At 54.1% G+C, this 11252-nt stretch overlaps 1 protein-coding gene across 2 annotated transcripts in view; it reads left to right on the forward strand.

The window, feature by feature from the left end:
- Positions 1-11252, forward strand: part of TFIP11 (tuftelin interacting protein 11) — a 32563-nt gene that overhangs the window by 19588 nt on the left and 1723 nt on the right. The window contains exons 3-12 of one of the 2 annotated variants that reach the window (XM_059039505.2): positions 3156-3309; positions 3608-3764; positions 4926-5053; positions 5462-5614; positions 7123-7650; positions 7763-7869; positions 8569-8737; positions 9157-9400; positions 9845-9987; positions 10410-10575. In XM_059039505.2, coding sequence (XP_058895488.1) covers positions 3156-3309; positions 3608-3764; positions 4926-5053; positions 5462-5614; positions 7123-7650; positions 7763-7869; positions 8569-8737; positions 9157-9400; positions 9845-9987; positions 10410-10575 — 1949 coding nt within the window. The remainder of the gene's footprint in view (positions 1-3155; positions 3310-3607; positions 3765-4925; positions 5054-5461; positions 5615-7122; positions 7651-7762; positions 7870-8568; positions 8738-9156; positions 9401-9844; positions 9988-10409; positions 10576-11252) is intronic. The other variant, XM_067015167.1, reaches the window with a different exon arrangement.

Consider the following 11252-nt stretch of genomic DNA (forward strand, 5'->3'; position numbering starts at 1 on the left):
TCTGGTGTCTGCCCCCTGGTGGGTGAGGTTGGTCCAGGGACTTATGCAGGCTTCCTGGTGGGAGGGAGTGATGCCTGCCCTGTCGTGGGTGGAGCTGGGTGTTTTCCTTCTGGTGGGGAGGGCTGTGTCAAGAGGTGGCTTTAAGCTCAGTATGACTTTAGGCAGCCTCTCTGCTGATAGGTGAGGCTGTGTTCCTATCTGGCTGGTTGTTTGGACTGAGGCGTTCAGCACTGGAGCCTGCATGTTGTTGGGTGGGGGCGGGTCTTGGTGCCAAAATGGGGACCTCCAGGAGAGCTCACACTGACCAGTGTTCCCCGGGGCCTCTGTCACCAGTGTCCTTGCTCCCCCCAGTGAGCCATAGCTGACCCCTGCCTCCCCAGGAGACCCTCCAAGACCTGTAAGTAGGTCTAGCCCAGGTTCCTATGGAGGTACTGCTTTGTGCTGGGTCCCAGTGCACGCAAGACCTTGTGTGTGCCCTTCAAAAGCAGAGTCTCTGTTTCCCCAGCCCTGTGGAACTCCTGCACTCAAGCCCCACTAGCCTTCAAAGCTAAATTGCCCTGGGGGTTCCTCCTCTTGACGCCAGACCCTCAGACTGTTTTGGAAGGCAATTTTTTTTCAAGATTTATTTATTATTTATTTAATTTATTATTTATTTTTGGCTGCATCAGGTCTTAGTTGCGGCACACATGGGATCTTCGTTGAGGCACACGGGCTCTTTGTTGTGGTACATGGGCTTCTCTCTCGTTGTGGCGTGTGGATTTTCTCTCTCTCTTTGTGGTGCACAGGTTCCAGAGGGCTGGGCTCTGTAGTTTGCAGCATGCGTGCTCTGGTTGAGGTGTGTGAGCTCAGTAGTTGCGGCGCGCGGGCTTAGTTGCCCCACGCCATGTGGGATCTTAGATCCCCAACCAGGGATCAAACCCACATCCCTCGATTGTGAGGTCGTTTCTTTATCACTGGACCACCAGGGAAGTCCCTGGAAGGCTATTTTTAAGTGGGAATGTCCCTGTGTAGCCTGCGTGGGTTTAATATTTTTTTAGTGCAAGTGCTGCCTTAAGAATGGACGTCTGCCACCTCTTTCCTCAGTGTATGCTGGCCGTTATCCCTTTGATAGGTGGTGTGACTGATGCTGTGGTGACCAGAGCCTACACTGGCTATCGAGTGAGGCCTCCTCTTTGCTCTGTGGCTGTCACTGCCGTGTCAGGGGCAGGGTCTGCTCCCTAGCTGTTGGAATAGAAGCCCCCAGATCTGTTTCTGAGCTGTGTTTCTGAGCTGTGGTGGCAAGGTAGGCAGGGCTGGAGCACTCCCACTGGGAGAGAAGCCGCTCAGTACTCCTCCATTGGAGCTTTCACCTGTGAATGTGCTCGGTTGTGTCACTCTTCCGCCGCTGCATGGGCTCACAAAGTACGCTGTTGTCGGCACTGGTCCCACCTTAACTGCAGTGTGCCGGCAGTTGGCCCCGGTGACTCTCAGGCATTGTTTTCACCAGGCCACCAGTGCACATGCAATGAACTCAGGTCCCGGGACCGCAGCAGTGCTGCACCTGGACCTGCTGTGGGGGCAGCTCGGACTCCGGCCTGGCCCAGCCCTGCGTGTATGTGCCTAGGGAGCCCTCGGCTGCTGAAGCCAGGCCTGTTTAAGCTGAGGGGGCACTCGTCCAGTCGGACGTTCAGCAGGAGCTGAATTCATAAAGCCGTCAGCGGAGGTGTAAATCCAGTTCGAGCAGCTGCAAGGAGAGTCTTCAGCTCTTCTTCCGTAGTTCCAGAGCCCCTGGGGCTCAGCTGTGGCTTCAGCCCCGCCTCTGCGTGCGGACCACCCACGGGCATCTGCTGCTGGAGCGCACGAGCCGGCTTGGGCGAGCGGGCTGCCTAGACAGGAGCCCCTCCCAGAGCCTGGAGAGGCAGGGGCCGCGCGTCAGGGAAGAGGCTGTGGTGGTGGCCCTGCACTTCGCGTGCGTCGTAAAAATGGCACTTCGCTTCTGTGGCGGCCTGGGCTGCTTCCACCAGCATTCCTGGCTGCAGAGCTCCGCACTCCCACCCCTACAGCCTGTCTCTGCACAGCTAGCAGCAGTCCTCTCCCCGGGTCTGTTCTTTGACCCCCACTTTTGGGCACGCAGCCCCTGCCCGCCCCAGCGGACACAGGCCTCAGGCTGGGGTGTGTAGGGCTGCGGCACAGACCATCCGCCTAGTTCTCACTCTGTCCTGCCTGCCAGGGACCGGTTGCTGCGTTCTCCTCTGAGCCTCCGAAGCTCCTTTTCTGTCCTGGCCGATCTCTCCGCCGGTGACAGGACCTCCCCTCCCAGGGGCACAGGTCCTGTCCTGCTGCTTTAAAAAAAATTTTTTTTTTGTCTTTCTTTTGTCCTACCTGGTTACGCGGAGCTCTTTCTTGTCCTTTCTGGTGTCCGAGGTCCTCCACTGGTGTTCAGCAGGTGTTCTCTGAGAACTGTTCCATTTGTACATGTGTTCTTGATGTACTGTGGGGAGAGCTGAGCTCCACATCCTCCTACTCTGCCATCTTGACTCAATGTCACAAACGCTTTTTAAAGTATGTTAATTTTTTATAAACGTAAAAGGAAGGTGGACAGTCACATCATATTTACAATTTTTAGTCAACTATGTTATTGGTAACTTTTTTTTTTTAGATGTTGGGGGTAGGAGTTTATTATTCATTTATTTATGGCTGTGTTGAGTCTTTGTTTCTGTGCGAGGGCTTCTCTAGTTGCGGCAAGCAGGGGCCACTCTTCATCGCGGTGCACGGGCCTCTCACTGTCGTGGCCTCTCGTTGCAGAGCACAGGCTCCAGACGCACAGGCTCAGTAGTTGTGGCGCACGGGCCTAGTTGCTCCGCGGCATGTGGGATCCTCCCAGACCAGGGCTCGAACCCGTGTCCCCTGCATTAGCAGGCAGATTCTCAACCACTGCGCCACCAGGGAAGCCCTGTTATTGGTAACTCTTAAGCCATGGAGTTGACTTGAACACATCAGGCAAAAATGTCAAATGTGATTGATTACTGGGGCCCTTTTGATACGAGTCAATGGGTTGGTCTTTAAAATGGATCCTACGAGGTCCACTCTAAGGAAGTTCTCTGGCCAGCAAAGCTGCTACAAGGGATGCCTGCAGAGTTCTTATGGACCCCGTGGGGCCTTGTGTTTGCCTGCAGGGCCCGCGACTACTCGGCGCCAGTCAACTTCATCAGCGCGGGGCTCAAGAAGGGGGCGGCAGAAGAGCTGGAGCTGGAAGGCTCCGACGATGAGGAGAAACCTGTTAAGCAGGATGAATTTCCTAAGGATTTCGGACCAAAGAAGTTAAAAACGGTAGCATTTTTATTGAAGGATTGTGACCTTAGTAATATCCCTGGAAGATCACTTTGGCCCAAGCATCCGCTGGGGGAGGGTTCAGCTGGAGGCCGGTCGTGTGGGTCTCTCCCTGTGAGGTAGGCTTCCCTGAGGGGTGATATGTGCAGTGCGGTCTTGTCTCTTTCCTGAGACACATCACAGGTATGTTTGGTTTGTACAGTAGGATACTTTTCACAGTGCTCTGTGACTGCCAGGCCATGTTCCCATCAGCCAAGCTTGCTTTCTTAGGCTTTTCCTTCTTTTTTCTTCTTTTCAGGGTGGCAATTTTAAACCCAGCCAGAAAGGTTTTGCAGGAGGAACCAAGTCTTTCATGGATTTTGGCAGCTGGGAAAGACACACAAAAGGAATTGGACAGAAGCTTCTTCAGAAGATGGGCTATGTCCCTGGAAGAGGCCTAGGGAAGAATGCACAAGGTGCGGCACCCCCACTCCACAGTCTCACACGAGGGCGGCCAGGCAGAGGCCGGAAGAGCAGCTGGGGCGTGGTTTGCCTTTTCTCTGCTTTTTCGCTTTTCTGGCAGCACATGACAGTTGTGCTCCAAGCCACTGCACTTTATCAGAACTCACGTTACATAGAATACACTTATTTCAGCAGGAGGGAGAGGTTAGGGTTCAAATAGGCTGCAGGCTGACAGGCCGAAAACAGGCCTCTTTCTGGCCCGCCCAAGTGTTTCTAAAAGAATCAAGCTGGTTGCCAGTATTTAAAAATCTGAATTCTAGATTTGCTTGGCAGTGATTGGTTTAGCTGAATCTTCCCGCCCCAGGTAGCAGCCACGGCCTTATTCTGGAAACCTTCTCCACACCCCAGCCCACTTTCCTTGTTCCTGTTAACGTTTCTGGGCCCTGAAGGCATATGAGTTTGTGGTCCCTGCTCACAAAGGGGCAGGACAGGTAACTATTAGCCGTATGAAAAATCCATGGACTTGAGTGAAGATGGAAAAGGTGACGTGGAATGAGAGTGAGGGGCGTTCTAAGGTGGCGTTTCCACAGTGCTGGCTGGAAGCGGTGTGGTGGGAAGTCTGGGGTGAGGGCGGTTCTTCACTGAAATGTAGTCCTGTTTGTAAACTTTTTTACAGGAAAGACACGTTTATTTCCAAGGCTTAAACATGTTATAGAACAAGTGAAGCATGGGAGACATGAAGTACTAAGTAAAATAGATGGAGTTTCATATTAAACGGCAGCTTCACCTCACTTTGATCACAATTAATATATTATCTGAATTACTGCCCTTTCTGTATTAATAGGCTTCCAAATTAACAAAATGTAGACTCTAGGATGCCAGAGTTTCCAGTTATAAACGAATATCCCCATCCGCTAAAAAAGTGAATCCAAGTGGAAATGGAAATCTGTATTTAGGACATACATACGGTGACATCAGCACACTGCTCTGGCAGCGCAAATGCACAGACGCCTCCCGTCACGCGGGAGCGGAACAGTGTTGTGAGGGCAGAAGTGCGCTCTCCTTCCTGGGTGGTGCGTCGTCTTGAGTAAGGACCCGGGAGCGCGGTCCCCGAGTGGCTCTCACACATGGCAACTGCCGTGACCTGAAGTCTGTCTTTTGCTGAAATTTGTCAGGTATCATCAACCCAATCGAAGCCAAGCAGAGAAAAGGGAAGGGCGCCGTGGGGGCATATGGCTCGGAGCGCACCACTCAGCCCCTGCAAGACTTCCCCATGGCTGACTCCGAAGAAGAAGCCGAGGAGGTGAGTCAGGAGACGGGCCGGGTGCCGTCTGTGCCCCTTTCAGCTGGTGTTTGTTCACCTCGCTCACCCGCTCAGCTACCGTGCGCCATTCACCATGCTGGAGGCTGGTGTCCCACGCTGGATGGGTGTGGAGCCTGGTCGACAGGGATGTGGTAAACAAGTAACCACGGTGTGGTTGAAAAGAGCAGTAGTGCCAAGAAGTCCTGGGGAGAACGTAAGGTTGGGTGTGTGGGGAAGGGGTCTCAGCATTGGTAAGGGTGGGGAGCGGGTGTCAAGCAGTGTCCTTGGCTGGGTTTAGTGTTACACAGCACGGTCCTTGGCACAGAACCTTGTGAACGTCTCAGTGACCCCACCTGTGGTGAAAAGTGGCCCTTCCTTCTTGTGATGGACTGTATCCCTCTGATTCAGGAATTTCAGAAGGAGCTCAGCCAGTGGAGGAAAGACCCCAGTGGAAGCAAGAAGAAGCCCAAATACTCTTACAAGACAGTGGAAGAGTTGAAAGCCAAGGGCAGGATTAGCAAGAAGCTCACTGCTCCCCAGAAGGAGCTTTCTCAGGTCAAGGTACGGGGCCCGTGGATGTCTGGTCCAGGATGGGGGCTTGGAAGACACAAATAACCCACACACGGCGCAGTCACCGAACATTTGCTCGTGAGGTTCCCGCGGGCCCTCCGTCCCAGCTGTGTGTGTGCTGCTTCTGTGGCAAGCAGCAGCCTGCGCCCACTCCCCCCACTCACGCTCAGGCTCATCACTGTCCCGGCCCTGTGCCAAGCGCTCTTTGTGGCACGAGAGTGCTAAGTCGAACAATGTCCCCGGCTTTCTGGAGCTTGCCGTCAGTGAATTTAATGATGCTCCTGTCATTCTGTTGCTGTGGACGTTCCTGTTATTCTGTTGCTGGACCTTTAACATTTCTGGTTTGGTTTGGGGCAGGTTGGTTTATGTATAAAGGCTTGTCTTTGTTTTACAGCTGTTAAGGATAGATTCCTAGAAGCGCAGGCACCAGGTTAAAGTCTTTAAGGCTCTTAAATCATGGGAAGGTTGTCACTTCTCGAGCAGGAGTGGGCCCTCAGGGCATCCCAGCATTGCATTTAAGATGATTACCACTGTTCTGTACAGATAGTCTCTGAGGCTTTTCCATTACTGTCTCTAGTGGCCAGAGAACATTGGTGACAGATGTCTGTTGTATGGGACATACATAGCGTAGGAGATACAGTGTTTGTGTACTACAGAAAGTCGAGTGGGGTTCTGAAAGGGCAGGGTGTTGTGTATCAGGTTACTTGGGGCTGCAGATCTAGACGGGGCCTGGGGGCTCATGCTCAGTTATTTTCCCCCAGGTATCTCTAATACAGGTGGTTCAGAGGTTACCCTCTCACCTCAGGTGATGGCGATGCTTCTGTTTCCTTCAGCACAGCCACGTTCTCGTTTCCTCAGTCTCCTTCAGACATTGAAGTTAGCTCATTTCCTCGGTTGCCTTTATGGCTTTTGTTATGTTTCATGTTGTTTTTAAATTCAAAAAACAACTATTATTACAGAGCAGTATGCAGTACATTTTAGACAATTAGGAAATAAAGGCAAAAATATTAGAATTACTTTCCTTTCCCATAAATGACCGGTTTTCACACCTGTGATGTACATCCTTCCAGGTGTTTTTATCTAAATATGCCTTTTTTGGTACCAAAATACAATATTTTGATTGTGTATGTTGTCTCATTGCCTGCTTTGATCAGTACAGCCTCTACTTTTCCATGAAAATAGACTTTCATCTCAACTAAATAGTCCACATTCATATTTCATCAGTTTTGCTAAAAAGTCTTCTCCACCCGGTTGGTCCAGAGGGACAGAGTCAAGAACCGGATGGTGGTTTGTACCTGGTTGTTTTGTTCCTGGAGTCTCTTCCAATCTAGCGCAGCCCAGGCCCCACTTTGAGAAACACTGCCCTTCTCCAGCTCTGCCGACCGGTGTGGTTTTGACACGTTCCCACTAGTGTCGTGCCTTCCCCGGGCTCAGGTGTGTGTCCGACGGGGCAGCAGTGGTGAGCGTTAACCTGCGTGCCCTCTGCCGCTTTCTCCAAGGTCATAGACATGACGGGCCGGGAGCAGAAGGTCTACTACAGCTACAGCCAGATCAGCCACAAGCACAGCGTCCCCGACGATGGGCTCCCGCTGCAGTCCCAGCAGCCGCCGCAGCCCGGCAAGGAGGCCAAGGCCCCCGGCTTCGCGCTGCCGGAGCTGGAGCACAACCTGCAGCTGCTCATCGACCTCACAGAGCAGGAGATCATCCAGAACGACCGGCGGCTGCAGCACGAGCGGGACACAGTGGTCACCCTGTCCCATGAGCTGGAGAAGATGTCGGAGGTCCTGGAGCAGGAGCAGCGGGTCATCTCCAACCTGAGCAAAGTCCTGGAGCTCGCGGAGGAGTGCGAGCGGCGCCTGCAGCCCAGCTGCAGTGACCCCCTCACCCTGGACGAGTGCGCCCGCATCTTCGAGACCCTGCAGGACAAGTACTACGAGGAGTACAGGATGTCCGACCGCGTGGACCTGGCCGTGGCCATCGTCTACCCGCTCATGAAGGACTACTTCAAGGAGTGGGACCCCCTCAAGGTGAGTGGGCAGGGGGTCCACTGCGCTGCCTCTCCTCCGGGGCGGGCCTGGGTGCGAGACGGGCAAGGGGGCCGTCAGCCGGCTACCTCTCAGCTGCAGTGTTTCTCCTCAGGACTGTACGCACGGCACCGAGATCATCTCCAAGTGGAAAAGCCTCTTGGAGAACGACCAGCTGTTGTCCCATGGGGGGCAGGACCTCTCGGCAGATGCCTTCCACAGGTGCTCCGGGGGTGGGGCGGGGGCACTGCCTGTATGAGCCCTCGGCCACGTGCCGGAGCTGCTCGGGGGGGTTAGATTCATTCAGTAGTTCACCCCACACCTGTCAAGTGGCCGCTGAGGACCTGCCTGTGCTCCGTGCTGCCTTTACCCTGGGAGTGGAGAGGTGGCCTGTCTCCAGTGAGGGGAAAAGGCAGGTGGTAAAGGCAGGTGGCAACCAAGGAAGTGGACAGATAAACCCAGGCTGCCACCTGGGTCCGGCAGTAGAGAATGACAAGGGTGCCCACCTGTGTATGTGCACCTGTGGGGGGGGGCACAGGTCTCTCGGGGGAGGTGACGTTGAAGCTGTGACCCAAAGCATGAGGGGCGTCGGCTGTGCAGATAGAGCTCCAGCTGGGGAGGCACACGACGCTTGGGGCGGGGTTGGGGGGTGGGTGTGGGAAGGGACCTGGCAGCAGCCCTGCCAGGGAGGCAGGTGCTACTGAGGAGACAGGCCCCGAGGCCAAGTGGGCGGCCAGGGGAGCAGGGTCGAGGCAGGCACACGTCTGGCCAACACATGGGCCAGTCCGATGGTTTTCTGTGACCGGATTGCCCCGCTGTTGCCATTTTCATTCTTACCCTAGAGGTGGGTGGCGGTGTACTTTGCACACGTGGAAACCAGTCAGTGCTTTTAGCCAGCCGCCCTCTGCCTTTCTCACATAGGCTGATATGGGAAGTCTGGATGCCATTTGTTCGAAATATCGTCACTCACTGGCAGCCGAGGAACTGTGACCCGATGGTGGACTTTCTGGATAGCTGGGTGCACATCATTCCCGTGTGGATCTTGGATAACATCCTGGACCAGCTTGTCTTCCCCAAGCTGCAGAAGGAGGTGGGGCCGGGCGTGGGAAACTGTGGTCATCAGGAAGCACGGGGACTCGTTTCGCGTTTCTCTTCTGCTGTTACAATGCGCAGAATTCACAGAATTCTTCAGCACGGCCGCTGTTCTGTAATGTTAACTCCTTAACTCCAGCCCTTTGCTCAGCACTTTTCCCCAAAACCACCCCTTAATAGGGAATCCATTTACTTGGCTTCTTTAGTAAAATCAGAATTGTGCCACTTCTGAGCTTTAATACAGATGGCATGCATCTGTTGGTGGGTCGGTGTCCCTTTCTGGGGGAAATGTAACGGAGACCGTGTCGCCCATACACGCGCCAAAGACGGGGACCTCCGCCAGGAGAGCACGGGGGTCATCGTGTGACTGCCCCACAGGCCGCGTGAACTGCTGCCTTTCCCCCACTCCTCCTGCAGGTGGAAAACTGGAACCCGCTGACAGACACCGTCCCCATCCACTCGTGGATCCACCCGTGGCTACCTCTCATGCAGGCACGCCTGGAGCCGCTCTACTCCCCCATCCGCAGCAAGCTGGCCAGCGCCCTGCAGAAGTGGCACCCCAGCGACTCCTCGGCCAAGCTCATCCTCCAGCCCTGGAAAGATGTCTTCACCCCCGGCTCCTGGGAAGCATTCATGGTCAAGAACATAGTGCCCAAACTGGGTAAGGAAACGGGGAGATGCATCCAAGTCAAGCAGCTTCAGTGACTGGTTTCTGTGGCTGGTGGTAATGATGGTGCTGCTTAAAAAGATGGCCTCTGAGCTCTGAGCGCATGATATTTCTCAGTATATAAGAGGTGGCATTTTGTGCACTGAGGCCGAATATAAATGTTAACCAGGCCCCTTTCTGCACTAACCACATCAGACCCTGCCTGCCTCCTGATTGGTCCGGTTCGGGCCTTTGCCGACAGTATAGCCACAGGTATTCTGAAATTTTTGTCATACTGGATTCTAAAAATAGAGCTATTTCTGGATTAGGGAAGAAAACAGTTTTTAAGAATTGCCACAAGAGCTTACACTTGACCTTTAAAAGCAGATCGAAGGCCGACGTTGTCTGGTGACGCCGCTGCTGTGTGGCTTTGCCTTAGAGGCTGGGTTTCTCTTCCAGGGATGTGCCTCGGGGAGTTGGTCATCAACCCCCACCAGCAGCACATGGATGCTTTTTATTGGGTCATCGACTGGGAAGGGATGATCTCTGTCTCCAGCCTGGTGGGGCTTCTTGAAAAGCACTTCTTCCCCAAGTGGCTTCAGGTATGCTTTGCTTCGCTTTGTTGGGGGTGCATTGGGGACAGGGAGGGAGTCACTGGAGCCTTGGGTGGCAGTGCTGTGGCCACACCGGGAAGATAAACTACACGGCAAGGTAAGAATGAGGCGGGCAGGAATGGCGAGCGCCACTTTATTGGACATTTGCCACATGCCCGCCACCCCCCCCCCCCCCGCCCGCCTTCACAACAGCCCTGCAAGGTGGGGACTGGTATCGCTTGTGTAGGTGGGAGGCCGAGGTGCAGTTTACATGCAGGGCACTTAGTTACCGAGCTGGCCCCCTAAAACCCCTGCAGGTATCATCAGCTTGTAGGAGCAGGACCCAAACAAAACAAGTGGCCCCTTTGGAACTTTTGCTCCCATTTGTTGCCACTGTGGATGCAGGTTTCTCATTTGTTCCCTTTTGGCAGGTGCTGTGCTCCTGGCTCAGTAACAGCCCAAATTACGAGGAGATCACCAAGTGGTACCTGGGTTGGAAGTCCATGTTCTCAGACCAAGTGCTGGCGCACCCATCTGTCAAGGACAAATTTAACGAGGCACTTGATATCATGAACAGGGCGGTGTCCTCCAATGTCGGTGAGTGAGGGTTCCATTTTGTGGAGGTCCTGGGCCTGAGCTCCATGTTTCTGAGCATGGAAATGACAGAGTTTTCAGGTACCAGTGGGCTCGCAGTCGCCTCCAGGGCACACCGACTGTTGCCCCCAAGACCCATCACGTACTTATTTAGCTAGCAGCCACGCCCCCACCTCCTGGGGCTCAGAGGGGCGTTCTTCCTGAATGGACGCTCTTGGGCAGGTCTGCCTGGCCGGCGTTCTGTGGCCACTCCAGTGTAACGGCTCATGGCGTGGAGCTGGGTGACAGTCTAACACTGAGTAGTTGCTTAACCTCTTTAGCTCCTTTTCTTTACCTAAGGACCTGCTTCCAGGTTTTTATTAAGAACCTAGAGGGACCACGGTACTGTTCGTGGATGGCATAGACTCACTAGGTGGTGTCTTTGGTGTGTCAGAAGTAGGCAGCTGACTGTTCGTTTACTATCCGTTCCCCAACTACTCAGCTCTAGGCAAGTCCCTCTGCGTGGGAGCCCCTCAGCCAGTCCTGTGTGAAGAGGGTGCTCACGCCTCAAAGCGGAGGCCCGTGGAGCACCTAGTCTAGCGGAGTGGCAGCTGGGCTTGTAATTTCCATTTCCCAAGGCGGGGCTTTCTACTTAGCCTATTACATGAAAACGGAGTTAGAATTCATAGACACATACTGCA

Source organism: Kogia breviceps, chromosome 15 (genome assembly GCF_026419965.1).
Source record: "Kogia breviceps isolate mKogBre1 chromosome 15, mKogBre1 haplotype 1, whole genome shotgun sequence".
NCBI lineage: Eukaryota > Metazoa > Chordata > Mammalia > Artiodactyla > Physeteridae > Kogia > Kogia breviceps.